Genomic DNA, 27,908 nt, shown 5'->3' on the forward strand with positions numbered 1-27,908 from the left:
CCTGTCGACATAAAGTCAAGTCGACCTTTTTCATGTGTCAACCTAAGGACTGTCGATCTTCAGTAGTCAACCTAATACATGTCGACCTTAGTTTGGTCGACCCAATGACCCAGACCTGGTTAGAATTGTATTTATCGAGAACGGCGGACATTGGGCCACATCTACCAACCACAAAGAAGCAGAGCCCTGTGTGTAATAAACCGGCATCTGCAGCAGTTCTCTGCCAATGCAAATCTGCCCACAAACATGGGGAAATGGCTCTTTCACAATGGAAAACACCAGGTACCAAAAAGCGGAAGAAAAACTAAACATGTAATAATAACAGATATGAAACTGATGGGCGACATTTATTTGTCTGGTATATTCCGCAAATCCAACTTTGGGACCTGTGATACCTGGGCAGTGTCCAGTCTGGTGCCTAGCATATAATATAACCCTAAATTGTGTGACTATTTACAGTGTCTTATATAGCGCTGCAGATTCTGTTACAGTGTCTTATATAGCGCAGCAGATTCCGGTACAGCGTCTTATATAGCGCAGCAGATTCCGTTACAGTGTCTTATATAGCGCAGCAGATTCCGTTACAGTGTTTTATATAGCGCAGCAGATTCCGTCACAGTGTCTTATATAGCGCAGCAGATTCCGTTACAGGTTCTTATATAGCGAAGCAGATTCCGTTACAGTGTCTTATATAGAGCAGCAGATTCCGTTACAGTGTCTTATACAGCGCAGCAGATTCCGTTACAGTGTCTTATATAGCGCAGCAGATTCCGTTACAGTGTCTTATATAGCGCAGCAGATTCCGTTACAGTGTTTTATATAGCGCAGCAGATTCCGTCACAGTGTCTTATATAGCGCAGCAGATTCCGTTACAGGTTCTTATATAGCGAAGCAGATTCCGTTACAGTGTCTTATATAGCGCAGCAGATTCCGTTACAGTGTCTTATATAACGCAGCAGATTCCGTTACAGTGTGTTATATAGCGCAGCAGATTCCGTTACAGTGTCTTATATAGAGCAGCAGATTCCATTACAGTGTCTTATATATCATAGCAGATTCCGTTACAGTGTCTTATATAGCGCAGCAGATTCCGTTACAGTGTCTTATATAGCGCAGCAGATTCTGTTACAGTGTCTTATATAGCGCAGCAGATTCCGTTACAGCGTCTTATATAGCGCGGCAGATTCCGTTACAGTGTCTTATATAGCGCAGCAGATTCCGTTACAGTGTATTATATAGCGCGGCAGATTCCGTTACAGTGTCTTATATAGCGCAGCAGATTCCGTTACAGCGTCTTATATAGCGCAGCAGATTCCGTTACAGTGTCTTATATAGCGCAGCAGATTCCGTTACAGTTACTTATATAGCGCAGCAGATTCCGTTACAGTTACTTATATAGTGCAGCAGATTCCGTTACAGTGTCTTATATAGTGCAGCAGATTCCGTTACAGTGTCTTATATAGCGCAGCAGATTCCGTTACAGGTTCTTATATAGCGCAGCAGATTCCGTTACAGTGTCTTATATAGCACAGCAGATTCCGTTACAGCGTCTTATATAGCGCAGTATATTCCGTTACAGTGTCTTATATAGTGCAGCAGATTCCGTTACAGCGTCTTATATAGCGCAGCAGATTCCGTTACAGTGTCTTATATAGTGCAGCAGATTCTGTTAGTGTCATATATAGTGCAGCAGATTCCGTTACAGCGTCTTATATAGCGCAGCAGATTCCGTTACAGTGTCTTATATAGCGCAGCAGATTCCGTTACAGCGTCTTATATAGCGCAGCAGATTCTTTTTCATTGTCTTATATAGCGCAGCAGATTCCGTTACAGTGTATTATAGAGTGCAGCAGATTCTGTTACAGTGTCTTATATAGCGCAGCAGATTCCGTTACAGCGTCTTATATAGCGCAGCAGATTCCGTTACAGTTTCTAATATAGCGCAGCAGATTCCGTTACAGTGACTTATATAGCGCAGCAGATTCTGTTACAGTGTCTTATATAGCGCAACAGATTCCGTAACAGTGTCTTATATAGCGCAGCAGATTCCGTTACAGCGTCTTATATAGCGCAGCAGATTCCGTTACAGTGTCTTATATAGCGCAGCAGATTCCGTTACAGTGTCTTATATAGTGCAGCAGATTCCGTTACAGTGTCTTATATAGCGCAGCAGATTCCGTTACAGTTACTTAAATAGCGCAGCAGATTCCGTTACAGTGTCTTATATAGCGCAGCAGATTCCGTTACAGCGTCTTATATAGCGCAGCAGATTCCGTTACAGCGTCTTATATAGCGCAGCAGATTCCGTCACAGTGTCTTATATAGCGCAGCAGATTCCGTTACAGTTTTTTATATAGCGCAGCAGATTCCGTCACAGTGTCTTATATAGCGCAGCAGATTCCATCACAGTGTCTTATATAGCGCAGCAGATTCCGTTACAGTTTCTTATATAGCAGCAGCAGATTCCGTTACAGCGTCTTATGTAGCGCAGCAGATTCCGTTACAGCGTCTTATGTAGCGCAGCAGATTCCGTTACAGTGTCTTATATAGCGCAGCAGATTCCGTTACAGCGTCTTATATAGCGCAGCAGATTCCGTTACAGTTTCTTATATAGCAGCAGCAGATTCCGTTACAGCGTCTTATGTAGCGCAGCAGATTCCGTTACAGCGTCTTATGTAGCGCAGCAGATTCCGTTACAGTGTCTTATATAGCGCAGCAGATTCCGTTACAGTGTCTTATATAGCAGCATCAGATTCCGTTACAGTGTCTTATATAGCGCAGCAGATTCCGTTACAGCGTCTTATATAGCGCAGCAGATTCCGTTACAGCGTCTTATATAGCAGCAGATTCCGTTACAGCGTCTTATATAGCGCAGCAGATTCCGTTACAGTGTCTTATATAGCGCAGCAGATTCCGTCACAGTATCTTATAAAGCGCAGCAAATTCCGTCACAGTATCTTATATAGCGCAGCAGATTCCGTTACAGTTTCTTATATAGCACAGCAGATTCCGTTACAGTGTCTTATATAGCGCAGCAGATTCTGTTACAGTGTCTTATATAGCGCAGCAGATTCTGTTACAGCGTCTTATATAGTGCAGCAGATTCCGTTACAGTTTCTTATATACTGCAGCAGATTCTGTTACAGAGTCTTATATAGTGCAGCAGATTCTGTTACAGCGTATTATATAGCGCAGCAGATTCCGTTACAGCGTCTTATATAGCGCAGCAGATTCCGTTACAGTGTCTTATATAGCGCAGCAGATTCCATTACAGTGTCTTATATAGCGCAGCAGATTCCGTTACAGTGTCTTATATAGCGCAGCAGGTTCCTTTACAGTGTCTTATATAGCGCAGCTGATCCCGTTACAGTTTCTTATATAGTGCAGCAGATTCAGTTACAGGTCCTTATATAGCGCAGCAGATTCCGTTACAGGGTCTTATATAGCGCAGCATATTCCGTTACAGTGTCTTATATAGTGCAGCAGATTCCGTTACAGTGTCTTATATAGCACAGCAGATTCCGTTACAGCGTCTTATATAGCGCAGAAGATTCCGTTACAGTGTCTTATATAGCGCAGCAGATTCCGTCACAGTGTCTTATATAGCGCAACAGATTCAGGTACAGTGTCTTATATAGTGCAGCAGATACCATTACAGTGTCTTATATAGTAACAGATTCCGTCACAGTGTCTTATATAGCGTAGCAGATTCCGTTACAGTGTCTTATATAGCGCAGCGGATTCCGTTACAGTTTCTTATATAGTGCAGCAGATTCCGTTACAGTGTCTTATATAGAGCAGCAGATCCCGTTACAGTGTTTTATATAGCGCAGCAGATTCCGTTACAGTGTCTTATATAGCGCAGCAGATTCCGTTACAGTGTCTTATATAGCAGCATCAGATTCCGTTACAGTGTCTTATATAGCGCAGCAGATTACGTTACAGTGTCTTATATAGCGCAGCAGATTCCGTTACAGTGTCTTATATAGCGCAGCAGATTCTGTTACAGTGTGTTATATAGCGCAGCAGAACCCGTTACAGTGTCTTATATAGCGCAGCAGATTCCGTTACAGTGTCTTATATAGCGCAACAGATTTCGTTGCACTAAGTAGATACAAACCGACACAGAGGTAGGAGGGCCCTGCTCGCAAGCTTACAATCTAAAGTCTAGTAATGTAAGTCATTATCACGGCTAGTACATAGTGCAAATTAACAAATTTATTCACATTTATATAGCAAACACCAGGGTACTTGTGTATTTTGGCGGCGCCCATCGCATCGTATACCATAACGCATGCGATGTTATGCGATGCGACGCGATTTCGTGCCATAGTGTACGATGGCATACAATTTTCAAATTGTATGTCATTGTACATGGCATACAATGCCATACGATGCGATGCGATTAAAAATTGTATAAGCACCCTAATGGGTGCTTACAATGTTAAATGCACCCCCACGCCACCCCCCCACTATAAACGTGAACCCGAAGCGTGGCGAGCGCAGCGAGCCCGCGAGGGGCGGCGGTACGCGTCCTACGACCTTTTCATACCCCCACTATCCACGGCGGTACGCGTCCTACGACCTTTTCATACCCCCACTATTCTCAACTCCACGCCGACGTGGATAGTGGGGGTATGAAAAGGTCGTAGGACGCGTAACGCCGCCCCTCGCGGGCTCGCCACGCTTCGGGTTCACGTTTATAGTGGGGGGGGGGTGGCGTGGGGGTGCATTTAACATTGTAAGCACTCATTAGGGTGCTCAAAAGCACCCTTTAGGGTGCTTATACGATTTTTCATCGCATAGGGGGTCAAAATCGCATCGCATTGCATCGCATGCCATCGGGTACATGGCATGCGATGCGATGCGTTCATCGAACGATGCTGAAATCGGGCGCCGCCAAAATACACAAGTACTAACACCAGTGGCGGATCCAGGGGCGGAGTTCAGTATTCAAATATGGAAGCCTGACCCTCTTCCCTGTTTGAATTGTGGACTGGCCTGCAGCCCCCCCCCCCCTCTGGATCCACCACTGGTGCACACTTATTCTGCAGTGATTTACAGAGAATATTTGAGTCAATTCCATAATCCCCCACCCCAGCTGAGTTTACACTCTATGGCAGTGTTTTCCAACCACTGTGCCGTGGCACACTACTGTGCCTTGAGCTGTTCTCAATTTGCCCCCAGATCTATAGATGCCAAAACCAGTTCAGTATTTGTCGGAAGGCGGCACCACAGGGACTCGTAAGCTGCAAGTATTCGCAGCTTAGCGACTCAGTCAGAATGACCCCCAATATTGCATACCACACGTACAAACACATATGTATACAGTAGGGTTTTTGTATTTGTAAAAGTCAAGTAACCTGTAGTCCCAGGATTTATAGTAGTGTGAGCAGAAGCAACAAATACGGAGAACACATACAAACTCTAAACAAACATTTTCACCAGGAACTGAGCTCAGACCTCAGGGCTGAGGGTCTGATAAACAACCAATAGGTCTCACTACTAAACGGACGGTTTATATAGCGTTGCTGCCTCACAACAATCTGATTGGATTCCCAAAAATTCCCAAATCTGTGTGGGGTCTGTATGTTCTCGCCATGTTTGTGTGGATTTACATTCTCAAGCCTGAAAAATATTTGTGCGGTAATGGGATTCTGGCAACATTAAAATATTAATTTAACCGGGTGAGTTCTTCACAGCCATCGGCATATTCGTGGATGTGGCATTGGCTGTGAGTATTGGTATTATATGGAGCCTTTAATATTTTCGGTACAGCGCTGTGGAATATGTGAGCGCTATATAAAGAAATGACTGTGCACAGACCCAACCAATCAGATTCTACTTATTTATTTAGCACTTTCTAGAAGATAATAGAAAGAATCTAATTGGTCGACAGGATTGGAAGGTCGAAAAAAACAAGCATTACAGATGCAAGCGTCTGTTTGCCGGTTTAAGAAAAGGTTGACACATGAAAAGGTCGACATGAGGTCTATGTTTTGTGTACAGCATCATCAGCCGATGTGTAGTGTAGTGTGTACCCAGCATGCACTAGTACTGATGATTGTTTGTTGATGAGAGACAATGATAAACACAGGATGATAAAGGAAACAATGTATCACACATCAAACTTCACAGAGATACAGGAGCTGGGAATGCTGCCTGCACCCAGGAGGGGACTGTACCATGCTGCACACAGGGGAGGGGGATATAGCTGATTGGGGGGGATGTACCTGGCTCCCTGACTGTGAGTGTGCAGTGAGAGGGGTAGTAATGTCTCCAGTCAGACAGAGAACAGATAGAGGCAGGGAGTGACCTACACACCAGTAGCTGGGTCCCCCCTATCAGGGAGGCGTGGGTGGAACACTCCTGTGCAGGCTGCCTGGCTGTGGCAGGGACACAGGACTCAGTGCTGCTGGCAGTGTGAGTGGTTGGGCTCAGTGCACACTCAGCCAGGGCTGGCTCCCTGCGCAGCATGAGGAGAAGCAAGGTGATGGTCCTGGCCACCTGTCTGGGCTCCTTCATGCTGGTCATATTCTACTTCCAGAGCAGCCTGAGCTCAGGTAAGTGTCACCTCTGTCTGGGGTGGGGGGATTGCAGTGATCACAGGCGTCTAGAGTGCAAGCCCTGCGGGCCAGTAGCCAGGCATTCTCCTCCTGTTATAATTCCTCTTCATTTAGCAGGACACCTAGAACATGGGGGGCATTCAGATTAATGTGTGCGTGTGGTCAGGGATTTTCAGTGAGTGTCAGCTCTGTGGCCAAATGCCGCACAGTTTGCCTCCTCTTGTGCTGTGTCTGTGGGTTAGTACCCGGCCCCCGCTGCCCTGTGACATGGCTTTGTATCCCAGCACCCCCAGGCTGCCTGGCCCTGTCCCCTCCCCAGCCGGGACCCTAATAATGACCTTGACTTGGGTCTTTAATTCCTGTAATGAAAGTGGAAGGTGGCACTGGCTGGCAGGGGAAGGGTTAACAGGCTGATCAGTATATACCACTGTGTGTGCTGATGGGTACAGCAGTCACCCCTGTATTACACAGTATGGACCTCCCCTCCCCAAACTCTGCTGTAGGAAAACTTCATCTGGAATGAATGGAGGCTCCCAGCCAGACCATTAGCATTTCCACTTCAGAACCAGCACTCCAGGAGTTAATGACCCCCCCCCCCCCCTTCTTTAACCCCTTGAAGGCATAGGATGCAGGACCCGTTATTGTGGAAGCAGATCTGCCCCGGCCTTATCACAGCAGAGAGGGGGTGATGTTATTAGGGGGGAGGTCGGGTGGGGGTTGCTCACCCAACACAAATGTTAATTCATTCTGCGGTCCAGACTGCTTACATACCTGATGCCTGTGACCGCAGTGACAGCACAATTCCCCTTGTATACTGCCTGGCACTCAATGGGTTAATTGTTAGACTTCCACCAGTGCCCCTCCCCGGGCTTCTGCCAATGTGGCAGGGGGCAAAATGTGCACCTCTATCCCCCAGCACTCTCACTGTGTGTCTGGCTGCAGTCTCTGTGTCTCTCACTCACTGTGTGTCTGGCTGCAGTCTCTGTGTCTCTCACTCACTGTGTGTCTGGCTGCAGTCTCACTCACTGGAGTCTCTGTCACACACTCTCCCTAACTCTGTCTGGCTACACTCACTGTTTCTGTCTAATTCCTCTATTCACTCTCTCTCCTTGCACAGTGCACTCTCACTCACTGTCTGTCTAACTCTCTCACTGTTTCTGTCTAACTCACTGTTTGTCTGCAGTCTCTGACTGTTTCTGTCTGTCACACACTCTCCCTAAATCTGTTTGGCTGCCCTCACAGTCTCTGCAGTCTCGTCCACTGTCTCACTCACACTCACTCTGTCCTGCTGCAGTCTCGTTCACTCTCACACTCACTCTGTCCCGCTGCAGTCTCGTTCACTGTCTCACTCACACTCACTCTGTGTCCTGCTGCAGTCTCGCCCACTCACACTGCGTTCCACTGCAGTCTCGTTCACTGTCTCACTCACTCTGTCCCGCTGCAGTCTCATTCACTGTCTCTCTCCCACTCACTCTGTGTCCCGCTGCAGTCTCGCTCACTCACACTCACTGTGTCCTGCTGCAGTCTCGCTCTCTCTCGCTTACACTCACTCTGTGTTCCACTGCAGTCTCGTTCACTGTCTCACTCACACTCCCTCTGTGTTCTGCTGCAGTCTCGTTCACTGTCTCACTCACACTCACTCTGTGCCCCGCTGCAGTCTCGTTCACTGTCTCACTCACACTCACTCTGTGCCCCGCTGCAGTCTCGTTCACTGTCTCACTCGCACTCACTCTGCGCCCCGCTGCAGTCTCGTTCACTGTCTCACTCGCACTCACTCTGTGCCCCGCTGCAGTCTCGTTTACTTCTCACACTCACTCTGTCCCGCTGCACTCGTTCACTGTCTCACTCACTCTGTCCTGCTGCAGTCTCGCTCACTCACACTGCGTTCCACTGCAGTTTCGTTCACTGTCTCACTCACACTCCCTCTGTGTTCTGCTGCAGTCTCGTTCACTCACACTCACTCTGTCCTGCTGCAGTCTCGCTCACACTCACTCTGTCCCGCTGCAGTCTCACTCACACTCACTGTGTCCTGCTGCAGTCTGGCTCACTCACACTGCGTTCCACTGCAGTCTCGTTCACTGTCTCACTCACTCTGTCCCGCTGCAGTCTCATTCACTGTCTCTCTCCCACTCACTCTGCGTCCCACTGCAGTCTCGTTCACTGTCTCACTCACACTCCCTCTGTGTTCTGCTGCAGTCTCGTTCACTCACACTCACTCTGCGCCCCGCTGCAGACTCGTTCCTGTCTCACACTCACTCTGCGCGCCGCTGCAGACTCATTCTTGTCTCACTCCCTCTGCGCCCCGCTGCAGTCTCGTTCACTGTCTCACTCGCACTCACTCTGTGCCCCGCTGCAGTCTCGTTCACTGTCTCACTCGCACTCACTCTGCGCCCCGCTGCAGTCTCGTTCACTGTCTCACTCGCACTCACTCTGTGCCCCGCTGCAGTCTCGTTTACTTCTCACACTCACTCTGTCCCGCTGCACTCGTTCACTGTCTCACTCACTCTGTCCTGCTGCAGTCTCGCTCACTCACGCTGCGTTCCACTGCAGTTTCGTTCACTGTCTCACTCACACTCCCTCTGTGTTCTGCTGCAGTCTCGTTCACTCACACTCACTCTGTCCTGCTGCAGTCTCTCTCACACTTACTCTGTCCCGCTGCAGTCTCACTCACACTCACTGTGTCCTGCTGCAGTCTCGCTCACTCACACTGCGTTCCACTGCAGTCTCGTTCACTGTCTCACTCACTCTGTCCCGCTGCAGTCTCATTCACTGTCTCTCTCCCACTCACTCTGCATCCCACTGCAGTCTCGTTAACTGTCTCACTCACACTCCCTCTGTGTTCTGCTGCAGTCTCGTTCACTCACACTCACTCTGCGCCCCGCTGCAGACTCGTTCCTGTCTCACACTCACTCTGCGCGCCGCTGCAGACTCATTCCTGTCTCACTCCCTCTGCGCCCCGCTGCAGTCTCGTTCACTGTCTCACTCGCACTCACTCTGTGCCCCGCTGCAGTCTCGTTCACTGTCTCACTCGCACTCACTCTGCGCCCCGCTGCAGTCTCGTTCACTGTCTCACTCGCACTCACTCTGTGCCCCGCTGCAGTCTCGTTTACTTCTCACACTCACTCTGTCCCGCTGCACTCGTTCACTGTCTCACTCACTCTGTCCTGCTGCAGTCTCGCTCACTCACACTGCGTTCCACTGCAGTCTCGTTCACTGTCTCACTCACTCTGTCCCGCTGCAGTCTCGCTCACTGTCTCACTCACACTCACTCTGCGTCCCGCTGCAGTCTCGCTCACTCACACTCAGTGTCCTGCTGCAGTCTCGCTCTCTCTCGCTCACACTCGCTCTGCGTTCCACTGCAGTCTCGTTCACTGTCTCACTCACACTCCCTCTGTGTTCTGCTGCAGTCTCGTTCACTCTCACTCCCTCTGCGCCCCGCTGCAGTCTCGTACACTGTCTCACTCGCACTCACTCTGTGCCCCGCTGCAGTCTCGTTCACTGTCTCACTCGCACTCACTCTGCGCCCCGCTGCAATCTCGTTCACTGTCTCACTCGCACTCACTCTGTGCCCCGCTGCAGTCTCGTTCACTGTCTCACTCGCACTCACTCTGTGCCCCGCTGCAGTCTCGTTTACTTCTCACACTCACTCACTCTGTGTTCCGCTGCAGTCTCACTCACTCACACTGCATCTGTCTGTCTATTGTGGAAGTTACTTTTCTGAATTCACAGTCTGTTTTCAGACCTCTGGGGGGACCTTAGAATAACACTGACATATTTTAAAGCTGACATCACCCCTGAGCCCCTTCCCCCTGTTACCATTGCTCTTATAGGTTTCTGATTGTCACAGACATCCCGTACGGATAGATATAAAAAATCTCTGCACCACTGCTTGGCCGGGTGATGGGTTACCTGCCTTCTACGCCCCTCTACCCACCCTGACCGCAACTTACAGCACGAGCTGCTCAATGTCACAACGTGCGTCTGGTCATTTATAATATTTATTATTATTATTATTATTATTATTATTATTTGCTACTTTAATCCTGGGGGACAAAAATCGTTCTATTTAAGTAGCCGACTGATTGCGATCTGGACCCAATGTCTGTCGATGGAGCGATTATCGTCCGGAGAGCACACACTCTACTACCTCTGACTGTCTGTTATTATCCAGTTGTGTTCTATTACTGTTGTTCCAATTATAACCACAGCGGAATATGTTGCGCCATATAAGAAACGCTAAATTGCCATTTTGGGGGGTGGTAACGGGAAGCCGTGCCAAAATACAGGCGTGTTTCAACCGTTATCAGACTGCAATTCCGCATGCAGAGAAAATGGCGCCACCCACGCCCACTCTTCTCAGTTACTCATATGGTCTATGCGTGTTTGTACGCAGTTGCTGATGGGCGTCCTGTACATCTCTTGGCATATCTTAGCGCCCAGTTGCATTGGCGTTCACATTGGAATCAGGCCCTTTGTTTCTTCTGTTGATTGATAATCCTGCGATGCAGTGTTACTGCTGCTGACACCAGTTGTGTCGGCGTTACTTGTGGCTGTACTGGGACCACACACTTGGAAATCACACCTCATTTAGGGTCACCCTCCTGTCTGACGGGCACGTGTTATACAGAAGGTGTTATCTTTATGGGAGTACAATCCTTTTCATCACTTAATTTGTCCCCACCCCACAAAACCGTTCAATCGTTCTTATTTTTGATAAGTCCACAGACGTGTAGTTACCTACTAAGCCGACCTGCAGGCTCTGCGGTGGGCGCTGTATACAACCTACCTACTTTCGGTATTCTGAAACAATACGTTTAGCAGACTTTCCTTGCACCATATAATATACTGCTTACACCTATATACAGTATTTTAGTGGTTTCAGTTTCCCCTGCGTTACCCCAGAGATTATTATAAAATTCTTCTATATAGTATTTTCTTAAGACTGGGAATTTATTTGTGCTGCAGACTTTTAGATCTTGGTAATTGGCTTGCCAGTTGCAGAGGGACTACAAATTCCAGCATGCCTTACATTAGAGGGTGAAAACATTGTTCTTCTATATAAATAGAAGTATTATCAATATAATCTTTTGTATGGGTGCAGTGAACTCCCGGATGTCACCAAAAATTGCGGCTCCTCCTCAGTGACGGGAGACAGATGCTGCAGTGTAACTGATTGGTTGTCCATAGCAACATCACATGTGCATCTTAGTAAATATACCCCTCAGATTAGTATCTAATCTTTGTCTCTAGAATACAAGAACACACCATATGCCGTTATACAAACAGTCTGAAATAAAATACAGAATAAAAAGACGTGGATGGGGATGAAGAGGTTCACGAGATGGGTGAAATACAGTATATTAAAGATTAAGTTGCACATGTTAAAAACCGTTCTCGTACTGTAAAGAGTATACAGGTTAAATATCCTTATAGGCAGGCAAGAACTCTAGGGTGATTCATCAAGTAACCCTATGCCTATATCTCTGTTGGGAGATTTTGGTACATGGAAGCATCTGCGAAGCTGGAGAAAAAGTGGCGAAACGCGCGTCTGCTTTCCGTGGAACCCTCGTGTGCCACTGTGCTCCTGGCACCCTCTCTCTCCTTTTTTAAATTTGATAAATAGCCAAATAACATTGGGGCAGATGTATTAAGCTTTAACCAGAGATAAATCCAAGGGTAATACGAAGAGATAAACATCCAGCCAATCACCTGCTAACTGCCATGTTACAGCTTGTGTTTGAAAAAGGTCAGTAAGGAGCTGATTGGCTGGACATTTATATCTCCTTATCACCCTGGCATTTCTCTCTTGTAAAGGATAATACATCTGCCCCAATGTGCCATTTGCAGCAGGGCACAAAAGTAGAGTTTTTATTTTCTCTTTAAAATACCTGGCCCCAGGTGTCGTCAGAGGCCATGTCAGGGCTCCACGTTTTGTTTAAACCCCAAAGAGTAGCTTCCCGAGTTGCATAACTGACATAGGAAGTGGGTTTTCGAGCTCCCTCCTGGTGCCCAGACGCACAGATTAGTACTCTCTGCTCTAGTCCTGGGATTCCCAAAGTTTTTACAAGAGAAGTGCCCAGCATATGTTTCAGCAGTGGGTTGTGGGCTCATTATGAAGGTGAGGGTTAAATATAACCCTTAATGGCTCTATCAGGTGTACGGGCAGAGCTGCCGGCATGTTACAGTAGGGGTTAATGTAGAAATTCTGCCGCGCCAGCATTAGGACAGGGCTGTTTGCTCATTTTGTGTACTGTGTGATATCTGCCACCCCCAGCTACATGCCGAGGGTAAGAGTAAGCACACGGATCAGTCCACCCTCCATAGGGTCACAGGTGAAGTGTACAACCAGAGAATGGTCATTAGAGAGGAGAGCGCCTCTACCTGTGCCCCTGTACTACAGGGCCCAGGCACCGTATTGCGGAGGTACATGATCGAGCATCGCGGGAGCACGCATTGTTAACGATATTGATTTCTGATTTGCGTGTTTATACCGCAGCTCCTGGCAGGGTATTCTTTACCTCCCCAACTCCTATCAATGCTGTTCTACCATTTCCGCTCTGTCCTTTCTCTATGCTGGGGGGAGATTACTATACCTCTGAGAGAGATAAAGTGCCCGTCAGTCAGCTCCTGACTGTATGTTACAGGCTGTGTTTGAAAAATGACAGGAGCTGGTTGGTTGGCTTTAGTTTTGGCAGCAATTAGCAATGACAGACGCTGGCATGTCATCAATCCCAGGCAGGGACAGGATCTGGCTGATATCCCGCCATCAAGGTGAGCCGTCCCTTATACCTCTCAGTCACACCCACTGAATTCGCCCCTCTTTATTCTACGTGCCCAATCCAACCGCAACTCACGAGAGGACTGAAAACCGCAGCCGCAGCTGCTTCCACCTCTGCATCCCTCGGTCTCGCACCCAGTAACCATTTGTTACCCCTGATCCCAATGCTCAGTAGGAACCACAGATTTCCAGCTTATTGTGATAACCACATGGCACATGTACAGTATGTGCTAAAGTCATTTACTGACAGATTCTAGGAGACTCGCAGGATTATCGCTCTTATTATATCCAATCGGGTTCCTCGTGTATAAGAATTACTGTTGCATTATCCAATGAAACGTGATTACATCGTTCAGCTCCAGATGGGTTTAAAGTTTGGTTAGAGGGGCTTCAAGTACAAAATAACTCTTGGGCCGATTCAGACCTGCTTGAACAAGTCTGAATTCAGCCCCTCTGTCAGCAGGGGGTGTTATGGGGTTTCATGGGCGTGCCCACAAAAACTGTGTGTGCGCCGCAGCAAACACAGCCGTTCCCCTGCTTGCTCTGGGCGGGCGCATGATGTTGGTGCGTGGACTGCTTTCAGGACCATGAAAGCAGCCGTTGAGTGACTCCTGGGCCATATGGTGGCTGCGAGCGTCGGGGAGAGGAAGTGAAATTCATCGATGGTAGGTAACCATCGATGGATTTCTCCTCTGTGTTTTCGCTAGTGAACAGATGTGTACACTTCCGATCGCAGCCCTGCACAAGGGCTCGCATGGCTGGGGAGGGGTGTGTGTCCTGCGGGGTGGAGTTAACCTGCACTCTGGGCTCCAAACACATTCAGCCCAGAAGGCAGTCCCGAATCGGGCCCGCTGAATAGATGTAAATGACATTGCATGTATAGCAGCGCCGAGTGGCGGGATGTATCCCATGCATTCGTATCCTGCCCATAGTCTCAGTCACAACTACACAAAGGACACTAAAGCCGCGTGAGCTGAAGTATCATTCTGCAGCCTGTAAATTCACCAGAAACCATGATGAATAATCATGAGACCTAATTACTATTCATGAGTCCTGATTAATATTCATGAGCAGAGAATGTAAGTTGCAGCGGTTTCCCCATCCCAGGTTCTGAAGACTTTGCACAATGCTGTGAAGTATACAGAACGTCTGGTCCTGGAACTGGCCTGTAATAATCTGCAGAGAGTCTGCCGCATCTACCTTCCCATAATACCGCTTCATTATGGACGTACAGTTCCTGCACTGGGTAACATTGGTGACGGTGGGTCGGATTTCCTGACACTGAATCCTGTGTCTCGGTGTAAGACGATATTGGGAGTTTGCGCTAGATCCTGGGTCTGTGCAGAATTTATCTGTAGATATAAAACCACAGAGTTACTCAAGAGCCACTAGTTATTCAACTTGCCACACCACCGGGATGTCATGGCCCGTCCCCAGTTACTGCAGTGGGAGATTTCCGCCACTACCTCGGGGAGCAGGCAGCTTCCTGCTCACCCAGCACAAGTGGGCGTGACCATAGTTCTGCATTTTGTGCAGTGGTGGATCAAGGGGGGGTGGTTAATGGGGCGAGAACTACCCTAATCAGCCTATCCTTAATTCTCTCTGCATCCTGCCCTGCACTGAAGCGGTTAAGGTCTGTTTCTTGACTTCCCTACATCCACTTTGATCATTCAGCTGTGCATAATGTCTATATATCAAAAAGAGGAGGTGCCAGGACAAAAAGGAGGAGTTGGGATTAATTATCCCCTCCCCCCCCTAAAAGAACAGTCTAGATTCGCCCCTAACTGTGTGGGGCCATAAGAGGCATTGCTCTGCAACAAGGGGCGTGGCCTCATGAGAAAAAGCATACATGCGAGTCACGCCTCCTTATTTTCTTCCTGCAGGAGGCATGCCCCCGTGCGCATCCCCCCCCCCCGGCTATCTCTCCGGTGAATAGATGAGGTGTTCATGGCCTTTATTTATCGCTTGTTGAACCGGACTGGACCTGGAACACCAAACCAGGCATCAAACACAGCATTCTAGAGCTTGTATTGTCCGGTCTGGGGGGTATCCCGTCCAGGGGGTGTCCTGTGATGGCTTTTACCAGGGATGTGGGGAAGTGGAGATTAAAGCCTCCCCGTGTGGTCTGTACCATTCCGGTTTTTACTATATTCCTAGACCACACAGGCTTTATTCTCTCCCTCCTCACTCCCTGGTGACAGGTGTCACAGGCATCCACACCAAACAGGACACCCTCAGACAGGTACCCCCCGGAGTCCTGCCCGGTTCTGTTTTTTACCCATACCCAGCGCTTGTTCTGCAAATTAGAATTGAGGGAAAATAGATAAATGGCATAAGCCAATTGCTTTCTTTTGGCAACTTCTCCAAGGCTTGTTATTTCTACCTCACGGAGATCTATACGGTCAGATGGGTCTGGCTAACTTGCAGCTTCTTCAACCGTAATGACAAACTCCAGTTGGCCAATGTTCGGTTGCCTTACGAACTGTGGAGCCAGCTGTATGGAGTGTTGGTTTAGCTTTCACTATTGGTGGTTGACCAACCCATCTTTGAAGGACACCTGCCAGGTTTAAAGGTATTACAAGATAAGGACGGGGCGGCCCAAGTGGTGTGTAGTGCTTGGCGTTGCAAACTTTTTGTTGAAGGCTCAGTGCAAAATTGTCTCAAAGACCGCCCTTCTGCATTGGGTGAGCAGCCAACGTACGTTTCCCTGTACAGAGCATGGAAACAGAGCAGGAAAGTGTTGGCAGGAGCCCGGAATAATAATGTACCCTGTAAACCCTCTGCGTCCATCTGAGGATGGCCCTCTGACTTTCTTCTCAATGGGCCTCTGTCTGACCGTGCTAAATATGGCCCTCAGGATAGGTTTGGATCTCGAATTTGTGATCCCAGGAGTGAGTTGGTCGGTAACTTTCCACCATAGTTTTTGGAATAGATTGAGAGAGGAAAATTTAAACTTCTGTAATGTTTTGGAGAGATGTCCTGCGGTCTATGCGCTCGTTGGTCGAGGGGGGGGGGATGTTGATCTAATTAAGGAAGTGAGTAATAAGAAGGTGCTGTAACACATTGCCGCACATCTCTTGTTTTATTTGTTTTTTATTTTTCGTTAGTGCATTTAAAATATACCCGACCATACACGTGGAGGTTACCAAACCACCCAACGTTTTGAGTCTGTAGCATACACCGCTTTATTATATAGGTTATTTATAGGATACTGAACAGGCAACGTAGCGCCTCATGTGGACTCCAGCTTTGTTATACCCCTTTTACACCGCCGCAAAAACCCGGGTCATCGATGGGTCACGCCGTGTCCCTTTTACACAGAACTTCTACCCAGGTCCTGACCTGGGTAGAACACGACTAGGTCCTGGGTAGAGGGCGGTATAAATGGGTACTCCTGTTTACATCAATGGAGGACGTACAACCTGCGATCTGCAGTGTCCGTGGGTTGGATGGGGGGGAGGGAGACAGACAGCCTGTGTGCAGCATCCATTTACTTCCCAGACGAGGGCTGAGGCAGCCCAGCAGGTGGCGATCAGCGCTTGGAGATGATGTCATCTCCAAGCGGCGGCTCAGGAACCACCTGTGCCGGGTGGGGGGGGGGGGGCGCTGGTGTGAAAGGGACCAAATGCCAGGTCGCACCCGCCTTGAAGCTGGGTCCAAAAAGCCAGGTGCGACCCAGCGTTTTGGTATAAAAGGGGTATTAGAAAGGAGAGATAAGGACTAAATGGAAGCAGCTGGCCAATCAGAGGAGGAGAGTGTCATATATTCTGTACCATGTGCTAAGTGATCTGAGGGAAGTGTTAGGTGGGGATCTCTGGGCACCAGGAATGGGGTAGTTTTGGAACGCATTGGCCAACTTTGTGCACCAAAACTTTGTTTTTCTCTGTGGAATCTGGTATCCAGATTAAAGGTCAACATTGACAAAAGGTTGACGTTTTTAATTTTGGACTTTTTCATGGTTTACGATCCACTTGGACTATGATTGGGAAGTCCTAAAGCATAATGAGCGAAGCACTGCACTAATTGGGGCTCCATGTCCTCAGGTGTCATTGACCCTCAAAAAATGTGTAAAAATCGGGTCGGCATTTTCCATGTCGACCTTTTTGGTGTCGGCCCAGTGGCGTAGCTACTTATTATGCGCCTACCCGCCGCTATAAAAAAATTCGCCCCCCCCCCCCACATGCCCATACCTGCCCACCCGCTGCTGTCTGCGGTACCTGCCTGCCGTGCCGTCACGGTCCCGTAGCGCTGGCTCCTGCTGCTAATAATGAAACGTGACTCTTAGAAAATGGCTGCCCCCATACTGCAGACATAAAACTGTCTGCAGTATGGGGGCAGCCATTTTCTAAGTGTCCGTTTTCATTATAGAAGCAGGAGCCAGCGCTAGGAGAGACGGGACTGTGACGGCACGGCAGGCAGGTACCGCAGACAGCAGCGGGTAACTATAGCCCCGCAGACCCCTGGCGCCCAAACTTGCTCTGCGCCTCCCCGCCACCGCGGGGGCTACGGAGCTATAGTTACGCCACTGTGTCGGCCCTTTCATCCACACCCGTGGAATCTTACAGCCCATGTGCTGGTCAGTCTCCGGACCAAATGTGATGCCACATGACCAGGTCTAGATCGAGGTTACAGATGGTACTGAATGGGTGTGGTATAAAAGATGTCTACGTACACAGACAGTAGGTCGACATGCAGTGTCGACTCAATGCTGTAAGCAGGGGTATACATGACGCCAAACCCCCTAGAACCTGTGCTGTCGACATGCACTAGCTTAGGAGTAGCCAACTTCAGAGAATTGTGGTTGATGGAGCCTGTGATCACCCCTGCCCTCTAAACAGCTGGTTATCGCTGCATAGCGGCCGTGCAGGGACTGTCCCCACAATGGCGAACGGGTTTGTCACGCAAGTTTCCACCCCTCCACTATACGCGGTTACACCTGACCGTAATAAGTGTTCTATGTTGGAAAAGTTCAATTTAAATATCCCCGTGATCGGGCGCCATAGAGCAATTGAATGCTGTCCGTTGGGAGCCTTGAGGGCTGCGTTTGGGAATAGTGAGCTCAGAATTCCGTTCTGCAGGAAGATGACACCAGAGTGACGGACAGAAAATAGCTGATCAGTAAAATGCCGCTGCTCCGCTACTGGCTGCTGTGGGATGTGAATGGATCGTTAGGAGCCACATGACCACTACAGTAAATATTCTCCTCGCTTCAGATGAACCAGTGTCACTGGGGAAACAAAGAATGTTTACTGGCTGGTCGGAATAATGTTTTATAGTGTCGTGTATAGACAGCGGAACACAATGTTGGCCTGTTACTGCGTATCCTTCTGTTATGATCTCCGTAGTCCGTGCAGTTTGACTGTTGAAGTTCTTCCCATAGTATCCTCGCTACGCCAACGCTGCACTGCGCACACTTTACCATTTCCAATCTGAGTCCACGTGGATAACAAGGCATGAAAAACATGTCGATCTTTTCATGTGTCAACTATTGCCATATGTGAAAAGGATCACGTACACGGGGGTACAAATGAAGACTTTTAATCGTTTATTTTATAAAGCAGGTCACAGCATACCAGACTAATTCCACAGGCAAGCGTAGTTACAGCAGCAGCATACAGGTAATCCAGCATAGAACAGATTATTGCAAACGCCACCATCAGGAGCATTTACCCTCTGCCCTGGAAACATATCCGGAGATCACAGGTGCTGCTGATTACCCAGCCTTGCTTTTGCTACTGCTCCAAAACCTGGTCTGGTTCCACGTGTGGAAATATGTTGTCTCGGCCACACATGTCAAACTCTTGCTTGTGTCGACTTAGCGCATGTCAACCTAGAGCGATCCTGACACCATTAATACCAAAGCCGCAAGGCTTGACCCCTGGTTTAGGAATTTGGACCCACAGGACAACCCCCTACCACCGGGTGGTTTGTGTGGTTCCTAATGCACTAAGACTGCCGGGAGGAGATCATTGTGCAATGAGGAATTCTAGTCCTTACAATACAGAGTTACAGTAAGCAGTGGGTTCCTGGTGGGGAGAATTGGTGAGCTGCTGGCGGCCCCATACGATGATCCTGCAGCTGAGCTAGCCTCACGTCCAAGTTCCCTCATCACCTGAGTGAGATCTAAAGATTATTTCATATTCTACATGGATTTGGTCCAGGAAATCACTTGGTAATAATGGTTATTGGATGGCAGGTGGGATTATGTTACTAGGATCTAGAGAGCCACATCTACAAAAATTTAAAATAGGCCAAAAAAATAAGGCGTCTGTCATGTCATTAAGGCAATGAGACCTTCATTCATCAGCAATGACATGGACTGACGTAATGCGGAGATGTTCGCAGAACCTTCCTTGTCTGTCAGGACCGGATCAGTTTGGGACATTCTGTACAGGATATCTAGGCAGACTCCCCTACTGACGGTCTAATTGTATCCATATGTGAAGCTGCTTCTACACTTCCAGCCTTGATTTAGGACATCGCGTTCTGTGATCAGCGACAATGGGGTCTGAGGCAACGGGTGTGTGGGGGGGGGGGTGTTCCTTTTTACCCAAGGTCCATGCTGAGCGGCGACGCAGATTCAGGCTGCAAACCCTTCAGATTCCAAATATACATTTTTTACGAGCGCCGTCCAACAGGGTCTTGTTATCACCAATATTCGCTGTGTTATTAGTAGCATTATCTAAGGGAATCTGAAATAAGTTATTAGAATACTATCACCAGCGTGTACACACTGAGCAATGCTTGAATTGCCCATTTGAGCGCCATCTAATGGTCGCTGGCGTGCAAAACACTTGAATTCCCCCCATAGAGGTGAGGAGCCTTTATTATTATTATTATGATTTAGAAAAGGGTTATTAACACAGATAAATATTCTACTTTTATAATATGTAATCGGATGTATTCCCTTCTGGAAGTGTATGTTACAGAGGTGATGAGATAAAGGGTTATTTATCTAGAATCCGGTCGCTTGGTCGACCACTGAAGTTTGACACATGGAATATATCGACAGTGAAAATGTCGACATACATTTTTCATGCCCGCCCCCCGGCAATTCTAATCATTACATCAACTGTGCTGCCAAAGCAGTAATCTCTCATCCCTCCTATTTGTGACTGCGTACCGGGCTGATCTCCCTATAGCTGCCTACAGTACCTTCCTTATTGGACTAGGCTAGAAAACCGAGTCCAATTTTTAAAAATAAAGTTGCTTTACTGGATTGCACGACCATCGTCCTAGAAATCGCCTTTGGGAAACGTCTCCCAGTTCAGCCGCAGATGCCCACATGGCCCTGTAGTCAGCATGTGTGTCCCAGCCTCTCCCCGCTGGGATGGGGGCTCGCCTCCTGGTTCCCTGCAGCGCTGTACATTCCTGGCTGCAGACTCCTGTGTTGTGACTTGTCTGATTGCCAGGTGAGAGTCTGGGTACAGCGGCGCTTCTGCTTCCATCGTGTCTAACACTAAAAGGAATATGCCGGAATTATACGGGTTAAAGATCTAAATGCAAATATTTTTAAGCCTGCAGCAAGTTTGATGCTCAGTGGAGAGTTCTGCTTCCCCGACCCAGACAGATCACTCAGCAGCGCTGTGCAGTGCTGAGTGATCCTAACCGATCTACATTGCTCAGATCTCTCAGCAGCATCTCCCAGTGTGTAGGCCCCTTTAAACAGTGTCTATCCGTCATCCAGATCCCATAGGATATGTTGTTCTAGATTCCAGGGGTGATGCAGAACATTACTCAGCCCAGCGGGAGAATTTGAGTAGGGGCCGGGTGCTGCTATTCTGGCCCCCAATTCTGTTCTCCAAAAAGTAGAATGGCTGCCTCTCCTAGGTCTGGCCAATGTGAGGGGTGCGCAGGCTTAGAGACCTCTGCTGTAGTTTGTGTAGAGTGGAGAAAAGGAGGCCCCGGGCGTGGACAGGGCTGGGGGGCCTCGGACATGGACAGGACTGGGGGTCCCGGATGTGGACCTTGCCAGCATCGCCTCACATCTACACGTCAAGAGCAATCTTATTTTCTGGGGTTTTCTATTGTATTCTATATTAGGCACATTTACGGTTACATGTCACCACATTGGGAGTACCTGCCCCAAGGCCGCTGTAGCAGTTTCTCCTGCGACGTGGCTGAACCACTGCACCGGATGTGCGGAGACACTGGGAGAATGGAACCTGATCTGACATCTCCTCACCTGAGGGCTAAATACAGAAGACCTCATTTATCTGTGTGTAAAATGTTCCATCCCATGATGTGATTACAGAGGTAGACACAGGAACGGTGCGGTAAATTTACCAAGATGGGGGTAGTATTGAAGATGGATGTTTCTCATAGCAACCAGTCAGATTCTACTTCTTTATTTAGCACCTTCTAGAATATAATACAATCTGATTGCTATGGGCAACATCCCATCTTTATTATAACTCTAATCTCCCCCCTGCGTGAGTAGGTGAACCTGTACATCTAGGAGCAGATTTCATGCCAGGACAGCCAGAGCGATGGGGAAACAGGTTCTACAAAATGCGAGGAATTAACCTGTTTTATACCTTGCGCGTGGCGGGCGTCGCTGGGGAATCTGTGGCTTGTGTCCCAGGAACCATCTACTGTATGTATACCGGATGTCTTCTCCTCCTAGGAAGCCACAGCAGCGATGCCTTCTCCAACCACACCTGAATTAGGCCCAGATTCTCACTATATACAAACTGCATGGTATCTATAGCATAATGCTGGTCATACAGCGAAGTCGCAAATCAGTGTTCTGCCTATCCGATATTCTATCGATGGTCAGCAATATGTCGGTAATTGGCAAAAAAAATGTTAAAAATCCCCAATTCATATATTCAATGACCGATAACCCCAGACCTTAGTGTTGTGGTATTCTGTGGTCAGGTGTAACTTGTGCTATTTCCCCGTGATGTATAGTCCCAATGTGCAGGCCATAGTACATAGTATGATGCTTGAGTATTGGAAACAACCGTGATAAAACAAACTGGGTATAACAGTCCGATATAGAGGTAGGAGGGCCCTGCTCGCAAGCTTAGTCTGTAGGGTACTATAGAACTTTACCTTGGGATGCGTTTCGCCATGTGGGAGCGTACTACTACACCGCCTGCCGGCCTCGCTATGCTGCAGCTGGAATTTGCCTTTTCTTTTGATTTGGGTCTTTTAAAAACGTAATGATGTCATTTAAAAACGTAATGATGTCATTGTGGTAACCTAACTTAAGTGCGGTGATGTCACCTAACCCTTTATTTCCATGCTCCGCACTCTGTATTCTTCATCACGGGAATTAAAAGCAGATGTGAGTCTGAATTCCGGAGTATCCACTGGTGATTACTTAGAACCCCCCTCCTCTCCTGCTATATGTATATTAAATCCTGATGGTGGGAGCTAAGGGCTCGCAAGCAACGCTGACGGACATCCGTGACGTTAGGAAATGCCGGCGAGAGCCAGATGTGACCATCTTTGCTTTTCTGTTTTCTTATTGGCGGCGTCGGAAGGGAATAATGTCTGGAGAAGCCCAGACTCGCTATCAGTGAATACATTTAGAAGATTCATATACTAAGGGGCTTATTTACTAAGCGGGGGGTTCTGGTTAGTGTTTAGCTTGGTTTGGGGGACTTTAGGGTAGGCTGCGGGGGGGGGGGGGAAAGGGTTAGGCACTTAGGAAGAATTAGGCTGCAGGATGGGGGGGGGGTAGGTTAAACGGTTGAGTGCGGGAGTAGGGGTTAGGTGCTAGCTGGGAGGGTTGTGGTCAGGATGGCGGCGGGGGGAGGGGGGGGGGGGGTACTTGTCTATGTCGACGTTCGGGACAAAAAAACTTGAAAAACTCATGAACTTCCCATTGTCGAACTTTTGGCTGTTGACGTTCTCATTGTCGACCCTAATGCTTGTGTCAACCAGGTGTCTACCTAAGGCCTGTATACCTTCAGTGGTCAACCCAATGACCCATATGCTATATAAGCCCCTAAATCAGGCATGTCCAAACTATGGCCCTCCAGCTGTTGTGAAACTACTAGTCCCAGCATGCATTGCCACAGTTTTGCTATTAGGGAATCCTAAAACTGTGGCAAGGCATGCTGGGATGTGTAGTTTCACAACAGCTGGAGGACCACAGTTTGGACCTACCTGCCCTAAATGTTATGCGGTTTTATTGTTGCCGGTATGGTGCCTTTCGTTAGGCAACCGGTAGCCTTTGTCACCACAGCATGAGTGGCGCGGCCCCCGGTTCTATGAGAGGGCTACATTCATAGGAAGGAATGCAGGAGTGAATTGGCTGCTGGACAGGAGCCAGCTCATGAGGTAAACTCTCTCGGATCCCGCTCAGATGTCAGGAATCGCTGTGCCGGAGTATTGTGTGGAGGCTCCTGGAATCATGTTTTAATGGAGCTCGTGAAATGTTCTCAGGAATGTGTCAGACGCTGCCGTCCCTTGTGAACTGGGGAAAGTATTTAGCTCCACACACAAGCGTGCAATGTCACCCAGGCTGCCAGTAATTCCATGTGAGTGACGGCAGTGCGCACAAGTCGTCCCTTCCCTACACAATGGATGTAACCGGTCACCTGAGGGTGCGCATATACTAATTACTTGGGCCCGGGCTTTCTGGAGGGACTGAGCCCTCTTTGCAGTGCAGTGATGTTATTTTACCTCTCTTTATGAAGAGGGCGTGGCCATGCTCCCTCAGTACCTGGGCCCTGTGGATGTCTCAGCGGCCCTGCCCATAGTAGCCAATCTGTCATCCTATAGATTGTTGGATAAATATTGGCAAGAAGCTGAATGGTTGCTATGGGAAACCTCTATACTTTAGACGGTGTGATACATCTCCCCCCATAGGTCATGTTGTTTGAGTCATTAGTGAGAAACTTCAGGAGGAGCAAGGGCAGATGTACTAAATCTTGGCGAGAGATAAAGTAGCATCCAATCAGCTGCCATGTTACAGGAATTTAACGGGAGCTGGTTGGCTGGTACTTTCTCTCCACAGTTTAGTACATCTGGCCCATAGTTTCTGGTTCCTCTATTGTGTATAGTAATGATTATTAAACCTAACCCTTTTTTTTTTAAATCTATTTTTCAGCTGAGGATCATTTTGCGATTCCCAGTTGGAATGGAAAGCCGCGACGGAGCCCCCTGCAAGCCTTATACGACAGTGATCAGGTGGGCCACAGTCACTGGAAGTTTCATATTTAATAGCACTTAATAGACAATTATTTCTGTATTCTATGGGGTAATAGTGCTAATTCTAGAGCCCCGCCTCTTTTAAAACCCATGCAATTAGTCAGTTAATCAATTATATATGCCAGTGGTTGTCAAGCCCGGTACTCAGGATGCCACATAGGTCATATTTCCCAGATCACCTGGCAGGTGCACAGTGCATCCCCCAACTGCCACATTTAAAAAATCAATAGGAGACCTGGAAAACGAGAACTGTGTGGGGTCCTGAGGACAGAGTTTGAGAAAAATGTGGTTTAAAGTGATGAATTGGGGCCTGTGCACACGGGGTCATTAATTCTGTCGCTATTCCACTCCATGTTTGACAAGTTATGAGCTTGCAGAGATAATAAGGTGGTATAGAAAGAAGTTGCCAGACCTGGAATGGAGGGAAAGGGAATTGACAGTTAGGGGCCATTTTTCAAACACCGGGCAAATGTGTCTAGAGATAAAGTGGAGAGCGAGTAGAAGGTGATAACGCACCAGCCAATCAACCGCTAACTGCCATTTTTCCAACATAGCTGATTGGCTGGTTCGTTATCACCTACTCGATCTCCAATCTGGCGGTCATTCTGGTCCACACGCTCACATGCAAATTTACATGTAAGCACAATTTTATTTTTTTTTAAATGCGCATTTCTGCGCATGTGTGTGCGGCCATGGCCCGGGTATTCAACCTGGGCGTTCCCTTGCAAATCGCCCAGTGGTGCGAAGGGCAGGAACCTGACATCACCAGATGTCATCCAGTCACAGCTGTGCGGGCTACTTTATCACCGGCCAATCAGCTCCTGACTGTCCCTTTTTAAATCCAGCATGTAACTTTAACAGTACATATACCCCTCTGTATTTTAATACATTTATTTTATTCTTTACTCTTCTATATCCCAGTTTGAGCCTTCATCAATCCAGTCGAAGCACCAAAAGCGACGGGAGCTGCTGGGCAGCGCCTGCAAGACGTACACACGGAAGCGCCGTGTCCTGACGTCTGATGACCTCAAACACCTTATTGTCGATGACACCCATGGGCTACTATACTGTTATGTGCCTAAAGTGGCCTGCACCAACTGGAAAAGGGTCATGATGGTGCTCACAGGCCAGGGCAAGTACAAGGACCCTACATTCATTCCAGCGAATGAGGCCCACATTGCATCTAACCTCCGCTCCCTCTCTGAGTTCAGCACCTCGGAGATCAACTATCGGCTCCGGAACTACCTCAAGTTCATCTTTGTAAGGGAGCCTTTCGAAAGGCTGGTTTCCGCCTACAGGAACAAGTTTACACGCTCCTACAACACGGCCTTTCACAAGCGCTATGGCACCAAGATCATAGAGCGCCATCGCAGAGACCCGTCTCTTGAAGCACTCGAGCGGGGAGATGACGTCACGTTCGAGGAGTTCCTCTATTACCTTGTAGACCCACAGACACAGAGCGAGGAACCATTTAACGAGCATTGGGAGAGGGTCCATTCCTTGTGTCACCCATGTATTGTCCAATATGATGTGGTGGGCAAATACGAGACTCTGGAAGAGGATGCAAATTACCTTCTCCAGCTCATCGGAGTAGGAGACTCCGTTAAGTTTCCAACATCATCCAAAACCACACGGACCACCGATGGGATGGCTGCTGAGTTCTTCAAGGGCATCAACCGCTTCTACCAAAGGCGTCTTTTCAACTTATACCGGATGGACTTTCTACTCTTCAATTACAGTATCCCACATTACTTGCAGATACGCTGAGCTGTGCAACATGAGGGTACGGGGCCTGGTGCTCCTAAAACACCCTCTCACTTGAGGAAATGAAAAAGGAGCCATATTTTATTTATTAATGAAATCCTTCTGCGCTGTGAACTTTTTTTTTTTACCAACAACGACACCATGGCCGTGAATGCGGATGATCTGTTACAAGTGTTATAGTTTCCTAATAGTTTTATAGCAAAGAGGAATGGGCTGCCTGCTTTAGCGCAAGCTTCTGTCCCATTCTTATTACTGTGCAAACATTTTGATATGTGGCTGCTGGAATCGGCCATTTTGCTACGGTAGCTTAGCAGCTAAGAGATCTGCGCCAAAGGAAGAAGGTCCACCAAAGGTTGTGAACTGAGGAACGTCAACCAAAAAGTTCCACAAATTGTGTACTGTATGTAGAAAGAAGGGACATTGTAGAGCTCCTCCAAACGTTAATGTCTGGGTACCAAGAAGAGAGAATAAATGATAATATACGCTCTGTTTACCAAATGCAGTAACATCCATTAACATCCTTTGGTTTACGGTATTGGGCTTTTGGCTAATATTTAATCGATACCCAAAGTTTGCCACAGGGACATTTCTTGGAATTCCAACTGTGAGATCCTCAGTTGGTTCATTGAATATAATGAAAGAAAAACATTGCGGGACCCCAGTAGAGGACTTAATAGTCCAGTCACCCATTCCATGCCATTCCTGCATTTCAGACATTCATTTGGGATCCGTTGTCCTTCAATGACTTTGTGTAATGCAAGGGTACCCTCGCTGGATGTGAGGTGGAATTCTGCTTTGTGAAGGATAATTTGAATCTAAACTGTACTCTCTTAATTCTAAATGAAGCACAAAACCCAATAAACCTGATATTTATTAGATAAATGCAATTAAGGGGTTTCAACATCAAAACCTTACAATTTTGGAAGAGAAAAAAAAAAACCTGGAATGTTTACACAAAATAGAAATTAAAAAAATACATTTTAAAAATAAAAATACCAGACAAGAGTATGTAGAAGTGAATTGGGGCTAAAACTTGACCTTTAAAGTCTGAGTGCAACGCATTTCGCAGATCCCGTTCTACAAGTGGATGTGGAATGTAGTCGAAAAAGGTTTCAGTAGGGGCAGCTGCAGCTCTTCTTTAATAAGAGACATTGGTGACTCTGAGAAGCCGACCCTATTTTTTTGTTTGTATTGTATGTTTTTAATGATTTGTTTTTGTATTGGTGTGACTTGTGACACCAATAGACTTGAGCCCAAAATTGGTGGCAGTAGGATTGGTCTTACGACTCAATCCTATTGGGGGTTTCTGAAATGTTTACATGCAGTTCTAAATAATGTCCCAAGCTTTTCTTTTTAGAAGTTTTTTTTTTTTTTAAATATGTTGTGTGTGATTAAATATAATTTAACATTGCAATCTGTTTTATTTAAATCAACATGGAATAATTTAATGTTGCCAAGAGACAAACCGATGAAAGAAAAACACCTCTAGCCGGTCAATGACGATTGGCTTCACCCATGGTCACACCTGCTTTTGCTATTCAATGGCCAATCAGAGCCCAGGGGTGGGGCTTTGTGGGAGCTTCAGGGGTTGGGGCTTAGGCTCTTTGTCCTACCACTATTTGGAGCTTCTGGAC

The 27,908-nt window shown here is 47.7% G+C and overlaps 1 protein-coding gene across 1 annotated transcript; it reads left to right on the forward strand.

The window, feature by feature from the left end:
- The first annotated feature begins 6,260 nt into the window (after positions 1-6,260).
- On the forward strand, positions 6,261-27,688 carry CHST13 (carbohydrate sulfotransferase 13). The gene is made up of 3 exons (XM_083155658.1): positions 6,261-6,563; positions 24,410-24,489; positions 25,432-27,688. The coding sequence occupies exons 1-3, from the start codon at positions 6,476-6,478 to the stop codon at positions 26,275-26,277; spliced, it is 1,014 nt and encodes a 337-aa protein (XP_083011784.1). The 5' UTR covers positions 6,261-6,475; the 3' UTR covers positions 26,278-27,688.
- The last annotated feature ends 220 nt before the right edge of the window (positions 27,689-27,908 follow it).

The sequence above is a fragment of the Crinia signifera genome, chromosome 8 (genome assembly GCF_055691185.1).
Source record: "Crinia signifera chromosome 8, ASM5569118v1, whole genome shotgun sequence".
In the NCBI taxonomy this organism is placed as follows: domain Eukaryota; kingdom Metazoa; phylum Chordata; class Amphibia; order Anura; family Myobatrachidae; genus Crinia; species Crinia signifera.